Below are 22,382 nucleotides of genomic sequence, written 5' to 3' on the forward strand. Positions count from 1 at the left end.
TATTAAATCCTTTTAGTAAAAAGTTTTTTTTAATAATCTGGGTGACAAGATGGAAAGTATACAGAAGCACCTGTGTTGTGGACTAAAGTATGATGTTTGTTTGGAAGAAAACTACCTGTGTAAATTTTTGAATTGTGAGTTAAATTAGCCACTTTTTTCTTGGAATACCAGTTTTACTTGAACTAATGACAGGTTTATTCAGATTGGGATATTTGGTAAATATTTTCTCAAAAATGAATAACTGAGCTTGTAACTCTAAGGAAAACAATTGACAGCATTTGTTGCCTAAATCTGATAAAACTGAAACTTTCAAGTGAAAATTAGAATTTTGGAAAACTTATGCCCATCACTGTGAGATTGACAATTTAAACTTAAAAGACTTTTCTAATGAGATTGTTGATGATATTTGCAAATGTGATTTTTTTTTAAGTATTGTCAACATTTGTAAGATCTGTGTAACTTAGTGAACCAGTATTTTCCAAATTACTAATGCATGAAGTTGCAAAATAATGCACAAATGAAAGATCCAGTCAAAGTGTAAGATAAATCAGTAACTTTTCATATAAGAGTACAAAAGCTGTCTGGTATGGTTACAGATTCTGCATTACAACTAACCTTTAAGAAACCACCACTTTTTGAGTTTTAATGTAATATCAAAGAAGAATATTCACGAAAAGGCTATTTAGTTTTTTCTTTTCCAACAAGTGATCCTTGTGAGGCTGGATTTTCTTCATACACTTTAACCAAAAGAATATATTGCAAGAGATTGAATGTAGAAGCAGATGTGAGAATCCAGCTATCTTCGATTGAGCTAGATACTAAAGAGACTTGTAAAAATGAAAGATAATGCCATACTTCTTACTAATTTTTTTTGCTTTGGAAACTATAATTATCATCTTTTGTAAAAAATGATGTTAATGTTAACATGTAATGAATGGTTTTATTATTTTTTAATGAACAGATAAATATTTTTTAAATTTCTGTTTTTAAAAAATTTTTAATTGAAGTATAGTTGATTTACAATGTTAGTTTCAGGTGTATTAAATTTGCTTTAATTTCTGATATTAAAATATTAATTTGAATTTATTCAAATATGAATAATTTTACTATTTATTAAAGGTGAACATTTAATAAATGTAACCTACAAAAAACAAAAATTCTTTAGGGTTCTCTGTCATTTTTAATAGTCTAAAAGAGATCAGAAAGTTTGAGAACTGACTGATTACTGACTTAATCATTCCATGTTGATGGATTTTGAGGTTGTGTCCAGTTTTTCACAACAGACATTGCTGTCATGTACTTTTTTTCCCTTGTATTTGTGTGATCATTTCCATAGGATCAATTCCTAGAAGTAAAAACACTGTGTTAAACAACGAGCACATGTTTAGCTTTAGAAGTTGACAAATTGCTTTCTAACATAGTTATGCTAATTTTTTCATAGCTAAGGTACCCTTTCCCCATTAGTAATTAGCACTGCCCATCTCATAAATTAAAAGGTGGTATTACATTTAAAAATTTCAACAATCATTAATAAGTTATTTTTCTTATTTTATACATTGTATATTATTTTGTCCATTTTTGATGTGTTGGTCATCTTTGTCTTAATTGATTTGAAAGAGCTCTTAGGAAAAAGTAGCTTCTGATAGTCAAATGGTGCTGCAAATTATTTCCTCATTTTCTTTTCATTTTCATGCAATTTAAAATGTCAGAGTTTTTTTTTCTTTTCCTGTCACCGTATTTATTCACCTTTTCTTTTGGGTTTTATGTCATGTGTAGGCCTCACCGACACCAAATTATAAAAATGCTTTTCTGTATTTTCTTTTCCTGATGGTTGATTTTTAACCAGTTTGATTCAAATTAATCTATCCTAGAAATGTGACAGCTCAATTTTAGTACTGATCTAAATAGGATCTGTAATTGCACATAATGGAAACTTGAATAATTTCAGAGGAAAATTCAGTTTAAAGATGATGAATCAATTTAGAGATGTGATGTATCTCACACCCCGCTGCCTTAACCCCCTAATACTGATGTTTTCCTTTCATCTGCCATTTTTCTTCAGTTGAGGAAACGTGTGAAGCTTGAAGGAAAAGAACTTGAAGAATACTTGGAAAAAGAGAAACTAAAAAAAGAAGCTGCTAAAAAACTTGAGCAGTCAAAAGAGTGAGTTGTTTTCAGACAGATTAGAAGTTTATATATATAAGTAATTTTACACCTTATTTCTAGACAAAAAGTTTAATTGAAAAAATTTAAATTTTCTTTAGAGTTTATCTATAACTTTTGTTACATCGTTCAAAAGGTGCTACCAGAAATTGACACGACATTGTAAACTGACAATATACTTCAATTAAAAAGAGAGAGAAAAAAAGATGCTAGAATGCTAAATTCTTTCAAAGCTAATGTTAATATGTATTTATTAACTGGCAGTTAATGCTATATTTTACAAAATATCACTCTGATGTTATTATCATTGAATTAATATTGAACGTTAATTTAATAATAATTTTATAAATATTAATTAAAAATCTCTTGGAGACTTTATGATCTTTATGTTTTCCAAAATCTTCTTAGGGCAGACATAGATTCCAGTGATGAAAGTGACGTTGAGGAAGACATTGACCAGCCATCCGCTCATAAGACTAAGCATGACCTGATGATGAAAGGTGAAGGCAGTCGTAAAGGAAGTTTCTTCAAACAGGCTAAAAAGTCTTATCCTATGTTTCCTGCCCCAGAAGAAAGAATTAAATGGGATGAATATGGCGAAATTATCAAGTATGTGAGCAAAACAAATTTTTCTTTCTTGCAGATTGGAGGTATTAACTGTGTCATCATTTGAACTCAGTGAATTTGGTCTTTTTGGCCATCATGCACTTTGTCAATTTCTGAGTACCTCAGCTTGAAAGACACAGAAAACCTGGAGCTTGAAATGTAAAAACAGGAAGGTTAAGGAACGTCTAGAGAGTTAATATTAAAAGAAAACTGGTAGTTTTATTACTTAGGTATGCGAAAGGTTTAAAAAGATGACCAAGACCTCCCCCCCAACTTAAAAAGAGAAGTAAGGGACATGCGTTGGAGAAAGATATACTATAGGAAGAACTTTAAATTTTTTTAATGGAGGTACTGGGAATTGAACTCAGGACCTTATTCATGCTAACCATGCACTACCACTGAGCTATACCCACCCCCAAGAAAGAACTTTTGATGGCTAGCATTATGTTAAGTTTGGGGAATGGGTCATGTCTCAGATAGTGTTGCACACCTTTTGGTTATAAGAGGAATAAGAGATAGCATGAATGGAACCATGGAAAATCTACAAAATCTACACCCACTATTAGAAAAACAACTGAAATCACATGTTCTAAGCACAAATTTGGAAACACTACTCTCCTGCATAAAGATCCGATAAATGTCAAGTGCCTTAAGCACAATGCACGATGTCTTTCACTATCTGGCTTCTCCCTACTTTTGTTTCTCTGTATTTCTGTTACGGCAGGGTGCGTTCTCTACTCTGGTGGTACCCGCCTTGCCTCAGTTTCCTTCTGCTTGGTTTTTTCATGTCATGCCTTTACACATGTTTTTCCTTCAGCCTTGTTCCGCCTTCCCATCCCAGGAGCTCAGGCTGCTGAATCTGGCCTCACAAACTACTGGAAAACTCTCCTGTTTCTTTCTTGCCACCCCAACACAGTTAGGGTGTTGTACTTTCTTTGTACTCCTAAGATGCTATGTTGAGCATACAGAGGGCTTAGATTGTCCTTGGATTTAATTAGGAAAAGTCTACTGTCTGCTTGGCCCTCTAAAATAGTAGAGAGGAAAACTAACAATCTAAACAGTATTGGTGAGTTTTCTTACCATTTCAGTTAGTGGCCAGTCTGTTTAGCATATGGACAGTGCTCTTTATCTTCAATTTCCTTATCAAAAAAATGGGGGTAAGAATTAGATGAGGTTGCGGTTTTAAGGCGCTTAGCATAGAACCTGACTCATAAATGCACTTTGAGTGGTTGCAACTACTATTGTTGTGTGGATAACAGTTGGAGGTATTGGACTCCAGGGGCTAGAAGCTGCCATAGATAAGTCTAGGTGTTGGGTGACAGAGGCCTGGGTTCTCAGAAAGGAGTGTGAGGGGACATGGGGTTGGGCCATGACAAATACAGAGGTTAGAGAGAATGTTAAAAAAAAAAGTGCTTTTTAATTCTAACATAGAACTCTCTCTGATACTAGAAAACAGATATGATAGTAGTTTGTTGAAATAAAGATGAAGGCTTTTGACAGCAGGAGCTGTGTGCAGTGAGAGCCAAAGGCGAGGCTGGTGTTAAAGACTCCAGAAGACCAGCTGAAGCTCTCATTTGGAATGTGCATCAGAGACAAATGCTTTCTAATAAAATATCGGTAACCAAAGTGGGGAAAAAAAGCTGAAAGCTTTCGAGGGAGCTAATGATTTTGTATCTCGGTCTTCTCTGTAATGTGCATAATTGGAGAGTCATCTGTTTTCATTGGGCAGAGAAGGAATATCAGGGGTCTTAAGGAAACCAAAGAAGATCTGAGATTTATAAAGACTGAGAGTTGACAAGAGAAACTGCAGAAACTGAGAAGAAGAATTGAAAAATGCAGGGCCAGGTTGCAGTCGTACTTATGAGAGCTACTAAGATCTTCTGATGACCTGGATAGGGCCTTTTCACTAGCCTACATGGTGCGTTTTAAAGTGTACTCCTTAAAAAAAAAAAAAAAAAAGTTGGGAAAAGGTATAGCTCAAATGGTAGAGTGCATGCTTAGCATGCATGAGGTCCTGGGTTCAATCCCCAGTACGTCCTCTAGAAAAATAAATAAATAAATAAACCTAATTACCACCCCCCCCAAGTTTTAAAAAAAAGTGTACTCCTTGTTGGTTATGAACAATATAATATATGCAGTCATCTAATAATTAATATTGTGAAGTTGCACTGGCTTTGTATCAAATGTACATTTGAATCTTGAGATATGTGAGGAGTCTAAAGATTATGCCATTTACTAGTTAGTTATATATGTGAAATAATATTAGCTTGCTTGTTACTACTTCTAATTAGAGACTTACTGTTTAGACCAGAGGATTTCTTAGTGCCAGAACTTCAGGCTACTGAAGAAGAAAAAAGCAAATTAGAGTCTGGCCTGACAAATGGAGATGAACCTATGGATCAGGATTTATCTGACGTTCCTACTAAGTGTATTTCTACAACAGAATCTATTGAAATAAAGTAAGTGCTTTTGTTGCATTTTGAAAGTAGATTACTAGGTAAAATTTCAAGCACTTGAATTATATAATTTACATCGTTTCAAAAATGAGATTTCTGAGTATCCTCTAGTAAGTTTGTGCTTTAAAACTTTAATATATGTTCCTTCCTGTGGAGTATGGTGGTATTTTCCCTTTGTTAATGGTATTTGAATGCCGGAATGAATTGGTGGTAAGGAAGGAGGTTAAACTTTAAATTGTGCATTTATATGATGAAATATTCTTTCTGGTCTTTTTCGTAGCAGGTGAGCTTGTGCAAATCACAAGTTTAATTTTTCTAAGTGCCTGTTTTATAAAATAAACTCCTTGACTTAAACATCTCTAGTGCATTAAACTCTTAAAAATACCTCTGTGAACCTTTTCTTTTCCTTTCTGTTTAGAGCAGTTAACACCAGTAAATGATCATTTCGGAATGTTCTTTTTTCAGTCATCAGAAAGCAAAGTGGTTATTTGTGTAGTGATACCATTTAGTATACATCCTTGGGTAGAGCTGAGAGCTCAGTAATGCGTATTACCAGTATAACACATGGGCATTCCCTAGACCTCATTTTACATATCGATACATTTCTTTCCTGGTGATAAAAGCCCTTATAAATCTAATTTTAGAATTAACCTACCAGGAAAGTAAGCTTGAATAATTGTCTAATTACAGAGCCAGGGTTACTTACATAGACTATGAAGGGCGCTCTGATGGGGATTCCATTAAAAAAATCATCAATCAGATGAAGCCACGACAGTTGATCATTGTCCATGGGCCACCAGAGGCCAGTCAAGATCTCGCAGAGTGCTGCCGTGCGTTTGGTGGGAAAGATATTAAGGTGTACATGCCAAAGCTACACGAAACAGTCGATGCCACTAGTGAAACTCACATCTACCAGGTAAATATGCCGGCAGTTGAGCCACATAGGAATAAGTACTTTTTGTTGCAGGTTAGGACAGTTACATGAGGAATGCGGTGGTGACTGAGACAGACATGGTCCCTTGTCCTGGCAGATCCTACAGGCTGTGGGGCATATAACAAGGAAGTAGCATTTATCGCACTGTTATACCTCTGCCAGAGGAAGTCTAGGATGCTATGAGAGTATAAAGGGGGGGGGGTCCAGCCCAGATGTGGAGGTTTAGAAAAGGTGGACGTGACAACTAGGCTGAACCCTAACGGATGTTTAGATGGGTTGTTGGGGTGGTGTAAAGAGAGGGAGAAAAAGTGTTCCAGGCAGAGGGAGTAACATTTGTGAAAGTACAGAGGTCAGGGGAATGGTGAGTGTTCAAGAATTCAGAAGTTTTCTAAAAATTCACAGATGTTAAGGTTCTATTCCTAATTGAAAAAAAAATGGAGACAGATACAGAAAGCTGGAATAGCACGGAGGAGAGATTGATAAACTCCTATCTGATCGTGGGAGATGGTGTCAGTTCAGGCAGCAGTGATGTCTATATTGGTCTGGAAAAAAATGTATTGAATTCCCCAGGGAGAAAAGTCGTTCTGGGCAGAACAAGAGGAAGCAGCATTGCAAGAACAAGGAGGTGTGGAACTGCATGGTATATTGAGGAAACCATAAACAAGTCAGTTCTCCTGAAGTGGCATCAAGCACTAGAGGATGAGCCTAATCAGTGGTTCTCAACCTCGGCTGCACATCTGGAGAGCTTTGGGGGAGTCAGGAGGACTCAGTGTTCTCGCCTGAGTCTCATCGGTTGTATTGGAATCACTGGTGGTGGGACTCTGGCATTAATATTGAAAAAAAGATTTCTGTATGATCCCAATGTGCAGTCAAGGTTAAGAACCTTTATTTAGAAAAGTAAATAGGGGTCCTAATGATCTTACAGCTCATTACGGATTATGGGGAAGATCAGATGAGTGAAAGATTTCCAAATTGTAATACACAGTACTAGTGTTAGAAAATGGTAATAATATGTTATATTTAGTTGATAATTTATACTCTGTGGGCTTTATTTTTCTTCTCCCCTTTGCATCATATCTAGGTGAGATTAAAAGATTCTCTTGTCAGCTCCCTTCAGTTTTGCAAGGCAAAAGATGCGGAATTAGCTTGGATAGACGGTGTCTTAGACATGAGGGTTTCCAAAGTGGACACAGGAGTTATTTTAGAAGAAGGAGAACTCAAGGATGATGGAGAAGACTCAGAAATGCAAGTGGACGCTCCTTCAGATTCTAGCGTTATAGCGCAGCAGAAGGCCATGAAAAGCCTGTTTGGAGATGATGAGAAAGAAACCGGCGAAGAAAGTGAGATCATTCCTACATTGGAACCCTTACCTCCCCATGAGGTGAGAAAGCATGTGCTGCTTCTCTCTCTCCCTTCGTTTGCCGTCCTTTGAATTTTCTTTTTATGTTTTTAACCATTTAAAATGTCATATATAGGCTTGTTTTGGAGTTTTGAAACAGATGACTCAAGATCTGCTTCTGTGTGCGTGCATGTGTGTCCTCTATGGCTAGGGGATGCTAACAATATTAAGGAAGCCCTTAGCAAATCTTTTTATAAGATACGTAATTGTTTCATGATGTGTTTTTCCAGTATGGACCTTTAAATATTAAGTTTGATCGTTATGCGGGTCACCTACCTGCTTCTAATCAGGAGTTTTATAGTTTTCTAAGAATGTCATACTCTTGCACTCCATTTTTGTATATTGTCAATTCCATTCAAATCACTTTTGGTTTTGATATAGTTAGAAATCTTATTAAGTATAGGCATAATTCTAGTCTAGTATTTTATTTACATGTTCTCAAGAGATACCTGGTTAACTAGCAGAGCTTTCAGGTAATTAACGCACAACAATATTAAAACTATAACATGAGAGTCTTACATGACTGTCAGGTAATGTCTTCAGCCTTTCTATGCAGTAAAGAATGGAGAGACAGCCTTTGTCATTGGATTCCCTTCTAGTACAACTCCTGAAATTGGGGGCAGGAATCAGAATCTTTCTTCTCTCTGTGCTAAAGCTGGCACTCTTCCAAGCAGTTTCAAAGTAGCAGCACTAGGTTGAACTGCTTGCCTTTCTGATTGTCAAACCCATGGCATCCACTGCATTCACTGTGAGGGAGGAAGGAAAGTGGAAGTGGGATCAGGGGAGAATTAGCCTCTGAACTTAGACAAAGGACCAGGATCCGGAAAATGACTTTTTGGTTCAGTTCTGCCTACTGGCACTCTAGTTGACCCCTTTAGGCAAGTGGGTGAGTGCAGAGCATAACATTATCAAACGTCTTTCTGTTATTAGAAGGCATGACTAATAAAATCGATTGTGAAACATTCAGAAAATGTGAAGGGCTTTGTAATGTTAAATAATGAGGTAAAAATCAGAATAACAAGTTGGATTGTGATTTACAGTCTTGAAATGATCTGTCAAAGGACTTCAGGGAATAATAGAAAATATCTTAGAGATCATGTGTTATTTCTCTTTATTCGGTATAACTGTGTGTCTGGTGTTTTATTTGAGTTTATTCTTTCCCTTTAACCTCACCTAAGGTTCCTGGACATCAGTCAGTTTTTATGAACGAACCAAGACTATCCGACTTCAAACAAGTTCTTTTACGAGAGGGGATTCAAGCTGAATTTGTAGGAGGTGTACTCGTTTGCAACAATCAAGTAGCAGTTCGTAGAGTAAGTGTGTTTTTAATAAGGACTGGATTGAACAAATGCTTCTGATGTTTTGTTATTTTGAGTTCTAATTCTTGATTGAATTAATTTTACAAACTGAAAATCAGTCATTTATATTCATAATGATGACCTTGAAGTCTTTTAAAAGTGACTCAAAGACGTGATGTATAATTTTATTGTAAATTTTTATTTGAATCCTCTGACATCTATGTGTCTACGTAAAATTCATGACTTGAATATTATACCCATATTCCGTGAATCAGAGCAGTCCATTCCCTGACCAATCATAAAGTAATCTAGTTAGTACATTTTGGTTATTATATTTGCATATTAATGGGTAGAAAATGTACTAAAGAACTTTTTTTTTTTAACTTGGTTTCTAGACGGAAACTGGACGCATTGGATTAGAAGGCTGCCTTTGTCAAGATTTTTATAGGATAAGAGACCTTTTATATGAACAGTATGCCATTGTGTAAAGGACATGATGTCAAGAAGTATCTGTTTGACCTTTCTAAGAAAAAAGGATTCTTATTCTAAGCTTTTGCTTTTTTGTTTTGTAACATACAGAAAGAATCTGCCAGAAAAACTTAACATGCATTAGATTTTTAAAAATGTAAATAGAAACCATTTTGCTAATGCTCAAATGACTGTGCTGCCTTCTGGCTTTCAGAGTCTTAGAGATCCTCACACGTGCGCAGGCCCGGGAGTTGCAGGTAATTGGCTTCCTTTGCAGACCCCTTGTTCCAGAAGGGCTTCTTACTTGAATAAAACAATGCAACTTAGCAAACCAGTTCATGGCCTTAGAGAAACACGTTTGCATGAACTCTTGCAAACTGTTTCTTACATTTTCTGGAATGAAAAGTAAGAATTTATTTAGAAAAGATGTGCTATAAAAACTGATAAAGCAGTTTTTTTTGAGGTCTATCTATTAAAAGCAAAACAAAGAGTATGTGCTCTTTTGAATTCCTATGTGCGTTGTCTTCACGTGGAACATGCTGACTCCGTGCCCACATTTAGCAGGGATCACTCTCGTGTGAGGTAGCTCACCTTTGGTTCAGAAATCAGTTTTTACGTCCCCCCATTTCTTGTTTTATGAGGATTTTGTTGTTGCTGTTGTTGTTGAGTTTGAACTATAACACCATCGTTTGAATATACATAATTAAAAAAAACTTCCTGGATGTGTTCTAGTCTTAAGGGCTCTGCGTACATTTTAGACACATCTTAACTATCAGCTAGGTGACTGTTTTGGAGGCTGTTTAGTGCTCTGTTTTTAGGGAAACAAATGTTGAACCTCACATTTTTAAACAGTAACAGTATAATTAACAGGTGTAAATTTTTTCATCTCTTAGGCTTGCCCTCTCCTGTGGTTGCCCAAGCAGTGGTTGGGTTTTATACACATTACTACAGAAATAATACTGAAGTTGGATAAGGCATCCTTTCTATGTTCACGTCTTTCTTGGGGCTAGCAGCCCTGATATAGTATAAACCATTTGTGTTTAAGAGTAAAAATAATATGTGCAATTTTCCTTGATCTTAAAAATGAAAATCATTTCACCCTCTTGTAATTCTGTTGGTGCTTTTTTAGAATGTAGCATAATCACGGCAGACCTGGATGTTTATTTCTAACTATTTCAGCCCTCCTCTTTACACTTAGTGTTTTTACAAGGATCAGTCTTCTTGTTTTACTCATGTGGAACTATGTATAGCACAACACAATGGTATCGGACAAGATTTAATATTTCATTCTATTTCAAATGCTTACAAAGCTTTTACTGTGGATTACAGTGCTAATGCAAAGTTTACAGCCTCCTGGTACTGAAAACCAGATACACAAAACAGTTACAGAAGATGAAGATAAAGAGTGTGTTTGTAGAGCTTTGAAAAAATTTCACTTAAAACTGTTATTACTAAATAGAGGACACCTAGAATCCTATTTATATTCCAGGGAGAAGAAAGTCTGCATTTGTTTCATGGCTTAAAGCATCTGGTTATACATATTACATTGCAGCACTGATACTGAAAAATTGTTTCTTGCCTAGCCTTTTTATTGTCCTATGAACAGGAATTAAATTTTAAAGTACTGGCTGAAGATGGCTGTGCTAACTAATGTCATTTCAGGAGCAGTATTTTTACCTGTTTGTAGATGGCGATATTACTAATACTTCTGAAATGAAGGCATTTGTTTAGTCTCAGTAACTTAAGAAAAATATTAATTTTAAAAAGGAATCTGAGATAAAGCGTGAACTCAGAAAGACTTTCAGATCTTTATTGTTTAGAAGCAAAATAAACACAATGGACCATTAACTGATATCTATAAATGATTTGGTTAAAAAGAAATTTTAGTGTAGTATTTGTAGCAGTGGGATTATAAATGTCAAATATTGCAAAGTTTCCATATTTTCATGAACCAGTAGGTGGCCTGAAACAGAAGTGAGGAAATCAGTTTTCTGAGCAGGGCTCTAAGGAGGACCTTTGCCTTTTTAAAAAAAATTTCAGATAATGATTCACATACTATAAAATCCACAATTTTAAAGTATATAATTCATTGGTTTTTAGTGTCTTTAGAGTTGTGCAACCATTGCCACCATCTTATTCTAGAACATTTCATCACCCCCAAAAAGAAACTCCATACCCATTAGCAGTCACTCCCCATTCTCCCTTCTCCCCAGCCCTGGGCAACCATTAGCCTGCTTTCTGTCTCTAGGAATATACCTATTCTGGATGTTTCATAAAGATGGAGTCAGACAATATGTGGCCTTATGTGTCTGATTTCTTTCACTTAGCATAACGTTTTCAGGATTCATCAATGTTGGTAGCATGTATCAGTATCTTTTGATGGCTGAATAATATTCCATTATGTGGATAGACCACGCTTTGTTTATCCATTCATCAGTTGACGGACATGGTTTGTTTCCACTTTTTGGCAATAATGAATAATGCTGCTATGAATATTTGTGTACAAGTCTTTTGTATGGGCATATGTTTTCAATTTGGGGTCAGGGGGGGCAGGTATATTACCTAAGAGTAGAATTGCTGGATCATATGGCAACTTTGTGTAACCTCTTGAAAACTTGCCAGACTATTTTCCGAAGTGGCTGCACCATTTTCCATTCCTTCCAGCAGTGTATTAGGATTCCAGTTTCTCCATGTACTCGGCAGTAGTTGTTACCATCTTTTTTATTTTACCCATTTTAGTGTGTATGAAGGGGCATCTTATTGTGGTTTTGACTTGCATTTCTCTAATGACAGGTGATTTTGAGTGGTTTTTTCTGTATTTACTGACTGTATATCTTCAATATACGTATCAGGAGAAATGTCTTCAGAGACTTTAGTATTTTTTAATTGGGTTATTTATCTTTTTATTGTTGAGTTATAAGAGTTTTTCATACATTCTGGATACCAAATCCTTATCAGATATATGATTTGCAAATATTTTTCCCACTCTAGTTGTTTTTTTCACTATCTTGATAGTGTCCTTTGAAACACAAGGTTTTAATTTTGATGAAGTCTGATTTATCTATTTTAGTCCTTGGTTCCATGTGGTATTGGTATCATATCTTAGAAACCCATTGCTTCATCCAGTGTCACAAAAATTTATACCTATTTTTTTGAAGAGTTGTATAGTTAAATATAGTTCTTACGTTTGACTTTGATCCCTTTTGAGTTAATTTTTGTATGTGATATGAGGTAGGAGTCCAATTTCATTCTTTTGCATGTGGATATCCAGTAGCCCCAGCATCATTTGTTGAAAAGACTGTTTCCTCATCAAATTTTCTTGCTACCTTTGTTGAAAATCAATTGTCCATGAACATATGACTTTGTTCTTGGATTCTCAGTTCTATTTCACTGATCTATACATCTGTTCTCATGCCGGTACCACATTGTCTTGAATACTGTAATGGTATATTAAGTTTTGAAATTGGCAAGAGTACATCCTCCAACTTTGTTCTCTTTCAAAATCATTTAGGCTATTCTGATTCCCTAGTGTTTCCATATGAATTTTAGAATCAGCTTACCAATTTCTGCAGACAAAGCCCACTCACTTTTAATGGGGAAAAAAAAGTAGTTGAAATTTACAGCTTAACATCTTAGAATGTTATGGCAGAGGGGGATTGGAGAACTCACCTAGTTCAACACATTTTAGTATTGAATGAGTGGGCGTATGGAAGAGAAGGGATTTGCTGGAGAGCCAGATAGCTGGTCAGAGACAGAGTTGGAACCTAGCCTTCATAGAGTGCATTCATTTAATGCTAAATGAATAAGTCTAGAATCCTGATAGAATCCACTGATTCAGTACTAAAGTAAGTGTGTTGAACTAGCTGAGTTCTGCAGTTGCTCTCAGGCGTAACATTCTGAGATTTCAACCTGTAAATTTCAGCTACTTCTTTTTCCTGCACGGCTCTGCTGCTTCAGCTCCTTAGTTACAGTCACTTTGCTTAGGAATAATATGTCCAGTTTATCTGCTCTGAGAACAGCATCCAGCAACTGTTCCTTAGGGACAAGAGCCTGCTGAGAGACTGGCTCCATTCTAGATGATGCCAGTGAAGTGGGGGGGAGAAAGGGTAAATGTCACCTTCTGTATTTTGTCTTTGGTTTTAAATTTCTAGAGTTCTGTCACGAAGTTATAGTCCTTTAAATATTGATGAACTCATTACCACTTAAGTCAAAGGGTGGAAATAGTAGTTAGTAATTCAGTGATTGAGATGTCGATTGTTGGTTTGTTTCGGTGGTGGTTGTTCCTTGCCACCCCAAGCCCTTCTTTATTCGGCCATTCCAGTGGAGAAGTGAAGATGCAGTGGGAATTAGATAATGAACATTCAGATCTGCCTCCCTGAGCAGGGAGCAAGGAAAGGTGTTACCCTTCTTCTTTTGTGTTCCTCTTACCCTAACCACCTCAGTTGTGTTTATGAGAAAATACCGAAAATTGCCAAAATAAATTTAAAACCCTAGGACTTTGCTGGAAGTGAGGGTATCTTTGCTCTCTCCTGTTCACCCTCCACCCCACCCCCACATGCCTACACAGCTCTATTTTTTTTTTTTTTTTTTTGGTGCTTTTTCATTCATTATTCAAGCCCATTTCATTTCAGTTCTTGAAGTCAGAATGTGATTTCAAGGAGCAAAACAAAAGTTTAGAGAGTTTTAAATCTCTCTTCAGTGTAGCTGAAGAGAACCAAAAGTGTGTGTCCTTCTTTTGTGAAATTGTTAATAGATTCCATGGGTCCTACCCAGACTTTTGACACTGAGTGATAATTTCAAGTGGAGAATACACAAAGGATTCATAAGGACGTACTACATACATCACTTTCTGAAGTTTTTTTATTCTAATGTTCAATATCCATATTCATATCCATTATCATATGTGTTTTCTTCTTTCCCCTTGATACAATTGTTACATCTTTTAAAAGACACTACTAATTGTACATTTAAAACTAGTGAAGTTCTTCAAACAAATCTCTGTGGGAAGCTGTTTTTATTCTAAGGGTGCTGCTACTGTCCTTGTTTTAAATATTTTTGGAGCTCTCATTTCAGATTTGTTTACCAAGCTTATGGGAAATATAAATTATTTTAGAAATACACTGTGGTCTTGGCTTAACATGACATTACCACATGATTCTAAATGACCAAATAAGTAAATAAAAATAAGATGATAAAACTCTTTTTATGGACAGACATTTGCTGTCATAGGAGATTTTTTATATTAAAGAAGTATTAAATACCAAACTATGATTAAAAGTAATTGAAATCACAAAGATACTCTAATTCATCACCCACAGATCATGGTTCAGATTAAATTTCATATTTAATTATCAGAGGATGTAGGTCTCTAATGAGATTGTATAAATCAATCAGTTGTAAGAAAAACAAATTACTAAACGTGTAGGATTCAAATTTTCAAGGTTTTTCAGTATCTCCCATATGTGATTTTTTTCAGGAGACAAACTATTGTAGGAAGAAGGAAGTGGGTTTAATGAGATCCAGAACATTGTGTGTGTGAAACTATTAAGCAGAATTTTATATCTACATTATTTCCCATTAAGAAAAGCTTCTTTCACATTTATTCCAACTATTCTTTTGAATAGTTTTACCTGAGATAATGAAACCATTAAGCAGAAATTTTTCTGGTATAAAAACCAGTGTAATAAATTTCTAATAGCTAAAAGACCACTTGTGTGTGTCTTATATTTTAACTTCTTGTTTTGAAATAATTTTAAACTGACAGAAAAGTTACAAGAATAGTTAAGTTCCTGCATATCCTTCCTCTAGTTTCTCGTTACTAACATTTTGCAATATTTACCTTATTATTCTATCTATGTACACATTTTAGTATTTGAACTGTTGATACTAAGTTTCAGTTACGGTGTCCTGTTGGCCCTAGACATTTCAGTGAGGTTTTTTTTGTTTGTTTTGTTTTGTTTTAAACAAGGACTCTCCTGGGTAACTTCCATCGAAGTCAGGAAATCAGTATTGATAAAATTCTACCAAATCCACAAACCCCATTCACATGTTACCAGTTCCTCCAAAGTGTCCTTATAATAATCTTTTGCTTTTGGTCTAGGATTCAGGACGGGATGACGCATGCATTTAGTTATGTTTTCCCTCCAGCCTTCCTCAAACTGGAGCACTTCTTCCGTTTGTTTTTTGGGTTTTTTTAAAATTTTTTTATGACCTTAACATTTTTGAAGAGTACTGGCCAATTACTTTGTAAATGGCCTTTCCTTTGGGTTTGTCTGATGTTTCCTCCTGATTAGATTCAGCTTTTTGACAGGAACACCAGAGAAGTGATGCTGTGTTCTCTGCATTACATTAGGAGACACACAGTGTCAATTTCTCCCATTACCGGTGACTTTAATTTTTAACAATTGATTATGCCTGTAAGGTTTCTCCACTGTCAAGTTAATAATATTTTGTACTTACTCATTAATGAGGATAAGAAATTTGTGGGGAGCTACTTTGAGACTAAATCCCGTGTTTTATAAATATTTATCCTCTAGTTTTGGCATCTGTTGATGATTCTTATCTGAATCAGTTATTGCCAAATGGGGATTTTCTAATTACACTGTGGCATTTACAGTTTCTTGGCATTCTGGCGTAAGCAGTTTCTCTTCTCCCCCTTTTGTGTGTTCATTATTTATGTCACATGGAACATGGATTTTGTTTTACAATCTACAAAGTATCACGGTTTATTTTGATGCTATAGCTGTCCTAGATTTGGCTGGTGGGAGCACTTTCAAACTGGCTTCTGTGTTCTTTTGATATGCTCTCAGGTTCTTTTTCTTTTTTAATTGTGGTAAAAAAAAATCATATCTTAACCATTTTTAAGTGTAAATTTCAGAAGTGTTAAGTATAGTCCCGTTGTGTAACAGATCCCAACGCTTTTCGTCTTGCAGCATTGAAACTCTATACCCACTACACACTCCTGCCTCCTCCCAGCCCTCAGCAATCACCTTCCTACTTTCTGTTTTTATAATTTTGAGTGCTTTAGATATTTAGTGAGCAGAATCATACAGTATTTATCCTTTTGTGACTGACTTAGTTCACTCAGCATAATGTCCTCAGGGTCCATCCACGTGGTAGCCTGTGACAGGATTTCCTTCCTGTTAAAGGTGGCACAGTAGTCCATCGTGTGGCCATACGACTTCATCTAGTCACTTGTTGGATATTTGGGTTGTTTCCAGCACTTGGGGCTGTGAGTCATGCTGCAGTGAGCATGGCTGTGCAAATATCTTTTTGAGATCCTGCTTTCAAGTCTTTTAGATATCTATCCAGTGAGGTTGCTGGGTCATGTGGTAATTCTATTTTTAATTTTTAGAAGAACTTCCATACTGATTTTCATAAGGGCTGCACATCCCTGTGGTTCTTTGAGCACTTCCTTACTTTCAGTCACCACAAGCATCGTTCCAGTCTCCCTCTTGTATTTTCACTACCCCAGTTCTGGGATTGGTCATTTCTCCAGAGTCCTGGTTCACTTTGGTGGAGAATGTTGCTTAGAACCAAGATCTGGGTGCTAGGTTGCACTCATTGGCACCGTGCTGGCAGGTCCTCTGAGCATACAGTTAGGATGTGTCTCCATCTGTGCTTGTTTCCTCATCCATCCATCCATCTAGAAGTTCTGCAAGCTCGCACTGATCTACAGTTCCACCTGGACTCCACAGGGTTTATTCTAGTCTTCCCTCTCTTCATATTTGTACCACCTTTACCCTATAGTAAACACAGGGCTCCCATAATCTTCAGTATATTCGCTTATTTGTCCACTCCCCTGCGATACACCAATTTTTTGATCATGGGGCTGACTCCTTTGCTTGAAGCCCCCTGCACATGGCTGCCGTGAGGATGGCATTTCCTCCCATTCCTGCCGCATGGCAGCTCCTGCCAAACGAACCCCATAGCAGGTATTTTAAAGAAGGCACCTTTGGCTCAGATGGCAGTGCCACAACAGATGTTCCGTTCCAGTTTTCATGGTGGTCGAGCAATAAGCACATGACATGAGCACGGATTCTGACGGCGTCTATTTTGAATGGGACTTTATAATTTGGGGGTATTCATCGTGGTTATATTGCTACAATATTTTCCTCATTATTTTCTACTCAATAGCTAAGCCAAAGTAATGGTCACTGTGGCTTTGGGTTACTGGGGGAGAGTATGAAGAGGAAGGAGGTGGAAACCCAGTCTCAGAGGAGTAATGGGTTTGGCAGGAAGACACCACACAGTGGTGATCACAATCCCAAATGGTCTCTAAGCAAAACATTCTAGCAGTTAAAGATCTTAAGTTCTGTGTTAATATTATTTTATAACTGTCCTTGCAAAAAACTTTGCCTGTCAGTTCATCATTTGGATCATCCACCCCCTTAACTCTTAAGCTTTAGGAGTGTCAGGACCAAGTTCACTACATTGAGTGCTGACGTGTTCTTCTATCAGTCAGTCAGTTATTCTTCAATCTTAACAATTTGGAGTGGGAGGAATAATATTGTGCCCCTGGACAAATGATTCCTTAGTAAGCTCAAGATGGAGTCCAGTTACATAACAAATGTAGGAACCTGTGTAATAATTATTAGAACTTAATCCTACCTATGGGAAAGTGGAGTCTATGGCCATAATTATTTCCATTTTAGAGATTTGGTTTATCTAATGGAAATAATTGCTCAAGCGCTTTTTTACTAAAAAATAACTGAGCCCCTAGCATTGTAGCTGATACTGAGTATTTTCTATGAAGCAAATACTGTGCCAAGCACCTTACGTTCATTGTTTCATTTAATCATCATGATCGTGGGCAGAATGGACACTGTTATTACCCCACTTTACAGATGTGGAAACTGAAACTTACCGTCTGTTGTTGGTCTTCCAGTTCTTACACGTAGTAGGCATTACAGTGTGTACTGGTTTTGATATATTATTAGAGGCCTTTAGTTTTGAGTACGACATTGTGTGGATGGGGCCAGCTACTTTAAATCTTTGCACTTTGAGTGTATGGGGATGGTCATGGGACCATTCCTAGGGTTGCATGAGGATCAAATGATATGAACCATGCAAAGCACATGGAGTGTCTGGCACATGATAAACACCTCAATACACGTTAATAATTATTTAGTGCCACTTTCGTATCTGTCACTTCATTCAATCTTTATTACAACCCTAAAGGCTAGGGATAACCTCCATTTTTACAAATAAAGGAACTGACTTTGGGGGGGTCTCAGTGGCTTATTCAAAGTCACATAGCTGATCAATATTGAATTGGGTCCTTTCACCACTTGAACTGTAAAAAGTACTCTAATATTTATCCTTTTAGCTTCTAGACAAGGATCCTTTGAAGTAACTTCTGATCTATTACTCACAGTTTACTCTAAATAACAGTGGAATTTACATCATATGACCTAATGTAAATCAAAGACATTTTTATCTTTAGACATTTTCTAAGACAATTTATATGCAGCAGACTTTCTGGTTTGGTCAAAGTGATAATGCGTTAATCTAAAGGTACTGAATCTTTTCCTGCCTTAACTGCTGATTTTATGCTGTTCCCCTTAGAATTACAGAAAACAGTCTTCCCTTGGTCAAAATGAGAAAATCCACAGGCTGCCTGAGAAGCCTGGAACGTATGTATCCCTGAATGCTCATATATTGACTCCAAAAAGCCATCAAACACTTTCCCACAAAATCTTTACGGAAAAGAGGGAGAGATGGGGGTTGGATTAGGATTTAGTCAAGTGGGTTTCTCACCCTTACAAAGTTATTTCTAAAGGCTGCTCACAGATGGACAGGTGCTTGTCTGAATCGCAGGCTCTGTCCTCTCCTTACAAGACGCTTTTATACATTTCCTGGTTGAGGGTATTGGTGGCAGGTTAAGACAACTTGCAAATGACCTGGCACTGGAAGAAGGAACTTTTGTGTGAGAAGACAACATTGGTACCTAAAGGGATCCTGACAGGTTTGGACAACGGGTGAAATCTGAGAAGATGGAATTTCACCTGTCTTTCTAAACCGATGGCACAAATATATAATGGAGAGAAGAGGCCTAGCCTAGAATTCTAGGTTTATAAAGCATCATTTCATTGGACTGTTAGCTGAGCATAAAGATAGCTGCCCCAAAAGCTAATGACTTGGGGCCATTACTCATTGACTCATGGACTCTGTAATTAACTAATAGATTGTTTAAAATAAAGATGGAAATGGGCTTCCTACTTCATTCTACTGGTAAGACCTGCTTAGTTCAGTAAACATTTTTCTCCCTCCTCCACCCGCCCCTCTTTTTTACTTTCCCCTCTGATAAGTAATGAATGCACATTACAGGACATTTAGAGGGTGTAGGAAAGCATAAAGAAAACAGGAAAAAGCCCTATACTAAATGTAGTCCTTTTCTCATTCTGGCCTATTTCCATTTTTTGCAATGAAATGTTTATGTAATATGTATACAATTTTGCATTATGTCTTTAGAGGAAAATTTTCCATGTTTAGAAACATCTTTTAATGGCTGCAAATACTCCATCATATGGTTGTATCATTATTTACTTAGCTTTTCCCGGTTTTTGGATGGTTTCCAATTTCTCTCTATAATCTGCAATGCAGACAGATTTATTCATAAAGTCATGCATCATGGTGATGATATAAATACTAGCGCATAATTGCAAACAGCCCAAGTGCTACTTTTTAAGGATGTTAATATCTTGAGTTAGGTCCAAAGGAGAGTAACCAGCTTGTTGAATGACCTGGAAACCACAGCAAATAGGAACTAGAGACATAGGTGGGAGTGTGCAGTAGGGCTCCTTTTTGGAAAAGAGGGTCCCTGACAAAGAAGTGAGCTAAGAATCACTAAAAGCATCCGAGAAGCTATCAAGTAAGTTGCAGTGTTCTTTAGTTTCCCAAGGTGACCTGGCTTTATGTACACAGAGTGCAGTAAACCTTCTTTCTTTGAAGAAGAGGAGTAGAGTGCTCTGCATTCAACAACTAAATGAGAGTACAGTCACACACCCACCACCGACCCCCAAACATAACTGTTCTGAGAATTTGCTTCCAGTGCCAGCATCTTCTATGTGAATTATCTATGTTTATCTTCCCTTCTCTTGCTGCCTTTTTGTTTTGTTTTGTTTTGTTTTGTTTTTTAACAGTTTCTCTCTGAAAACTTATGAGACCACGTTTGACCCTGACCATCCTGGGAGAGCCAGAACATTTTTTAAGAGATTTTTTTTTTTACAACTGTCACTCTCTTCATTACCTTATTGCTAGTAATTATTAAAAATGTTTCACAGTGGGGAAAAAACCCAGAGCTCTTGTGCAGCTGCACAAAACTTACCTACAGACATCAGCCTCCAGCAGCCATTCCAAGAAGCACCAACTTCCATCTTGTATGAATCCTTCATTCCATGGCTTTGGTTTCCTGAAAAGTGAGGTCAGTGTAAGCATATTTAGCTCCCAAGTGCTCAGAAAGAATTAACTCCTTTTGGCAGTCCTGTGGAAATTGATGAAGGACAACAGAAATAAATGATAAGCTACAACAACAGAGTATGTTATACCTTACTACACTAGGGAGGGAAAGGATCTGTTCCCATTTAGTCGCTGACCCAGAATGAAGAGGACTGTTACTGAACACCTAACTCTGTAACACACTCTTGCTCTGCATTACTTTTATTTAATCTTTGCAGCAGCCTGACCAGATCTAATAAGTTATCCCCACGGTACAGATGAGGAAGTGAAGACTGAGGCTAAGAATTTCCCAGGTTTCAATCGCTAGTAAGTAACAACCGGAGCCAGGATATGAATCCAGATTTTCTGAGTATTCTGAAGCCCACCCTCTTAGGATAGATTAAAGACTTCAAAAGACTGCCTACAATTGTAGCCCTATCCCAATATGGCAACAAATAGATACTCAGGAAAGAGGAAGGAAACAGTTGTATAGATTGAAAGGATATGGAGATACTCATGAAACAAGGCAAGGGTATTTCCTGTCTTTCAGAGAAGGAAACCTCCATGTGTCTCTGTCCGTTGGGTTAAAACTCAAGGATCTGTTTATCCCTAGAACTTCAACTTTCCTCGCCACCAGTTCAAAATAGAAACAGTGTTCATCTTACTTAAAGCTGACGTTTAATCTGGAATTACGTGATGTTTCCCTGGTTGGAAATGTTCCCACAGCGTGCTGCAGGCTCACCTGTCCCACTTCTGGAGCACTTTTCTGCTGCTGGTAGGGCTGCTCCAGACAGACTTAACATTCTGAGATGCCCTCCTTTGAAATAAAGTCAGGAAAGGACTAGTGTCAAATGTAAATTCAGAAACTAAGGAAAACCTATGAACTCAGGAAGCAGAAATGTACAAAATGATTAGTGGGTCATTGGAGCTGTTAATTTTGATTTCTGTTCTAATTCCCTTTCTGGCTGTGAAGGCACCAATAGCTAAGGAAGATAGGGAGCCTGATATTTGGCTTTTTTATACCTTAGACACTGGGCTAAGAACATTACTGCATTTTTTTGGCAATAGCAAACCTGATTAACACTGAACATCCATGAATAGGGAGAGGTTGAGTTGATAATGGTGTATCCACACTGGAATATTTAGCACCTATTCTAAAAAATAATTTTGATTGATAGATGGATATTACAATTATGTGGAAAGATGTTCATTAAAATGACAAAAAATAAGCTGCAGAGTAATATATAATAAGGTATGACTACATTTTTGTAAAACTATATGTGCAAATGGCTGAAGGAAGATTTTAACCTAAGTCTGCATCAAAGATGAAAGGTTTCCCAGTTTTCAACTTATGAATTTTACTAATTCTTTTCTTTTGCCTCAGTGGGTGCTTAATCTAAAAGGACATTGTTATGGATGTCACGTGAAAATTCACACCTCCCCTTTATGCCTGTGTACAAAGGAGCTGCAGAGAGGCAGTAGGGGAGATAATGAGGAGACAGGGGAGAGGGGAAGAAGCAGGAAGGTAGAAAAGGCTGTGCAGAAGTGTTTCCCCCAGAGCATCACTGCCTGTGGCTTTCATTGCCCTCCCCATTCACTCTTGCAGTGAATGGACCCCT

At 36.9% G+C, this 22,382-nt stretch overlaps 1 protein-coding gene across 1 annotated transcript in view; it reads left to right on the plus strand.

Annotated features, from left to right (window-relative positions):
- The window catches only part of CPSF2 (cleavage and polyadenylation specific factor 2), a 27,530-nt gene extending 17,136 nt beyond the window's left edge, over positions 1 to 10,394 (plus strand). The window contains exons 10-16 of the mRNA XM_006184191.3: positions 2,063 to 2,163; positions 2,572 to 2,772; positions 5,076 to 5,228; positions 5,916 to 6,141; positions 7,241 to 7,540; positions 8,737 to 8,871; positions 9,252 to 10,394. Of these exons, the coding sequence (XP_006184253.1) occupies positions 2,063 to 2,163; positions 2,572 to 2,772; positions 5,076 to 5,228; positions 5,916 to 6,141; positions 7,241 to 7,540; positions 8,737 to 8,871; positions 9,252 to 9,344 (1,209 nt within the window). The 3' untranslated portion in view covers positions 9,345 to 10,394. The remainder of the gene's footprint in view (positions 1 to 2,062; positions 2,164 to 2,571; positions 2,773 to 5,075; positions 5,229 to 5,915; positions 6,142 to 7,240; positions 7,541 to 8,736; positions 8,872 to 9,251) is intronic.
- The last annotated feature ends 11,988 nt before the right edge of the window (positions 10,395 to 22,382 follow it).

This window comes from Camelus ferus, chromosome 6 (genome assembly GCF_009834535.1).
Source record: "Camelus ferus isolate YT-003-E chromosome 6, BCGSAC_Cfer_1.0, whole genome shotgun sequence".
NCBI classification, from domain to species: Eukaryota; Metazoa; Chordata; class Mammalia; order Artiodactyla; family Camelidae; genus Camelus; species Camelus ferus.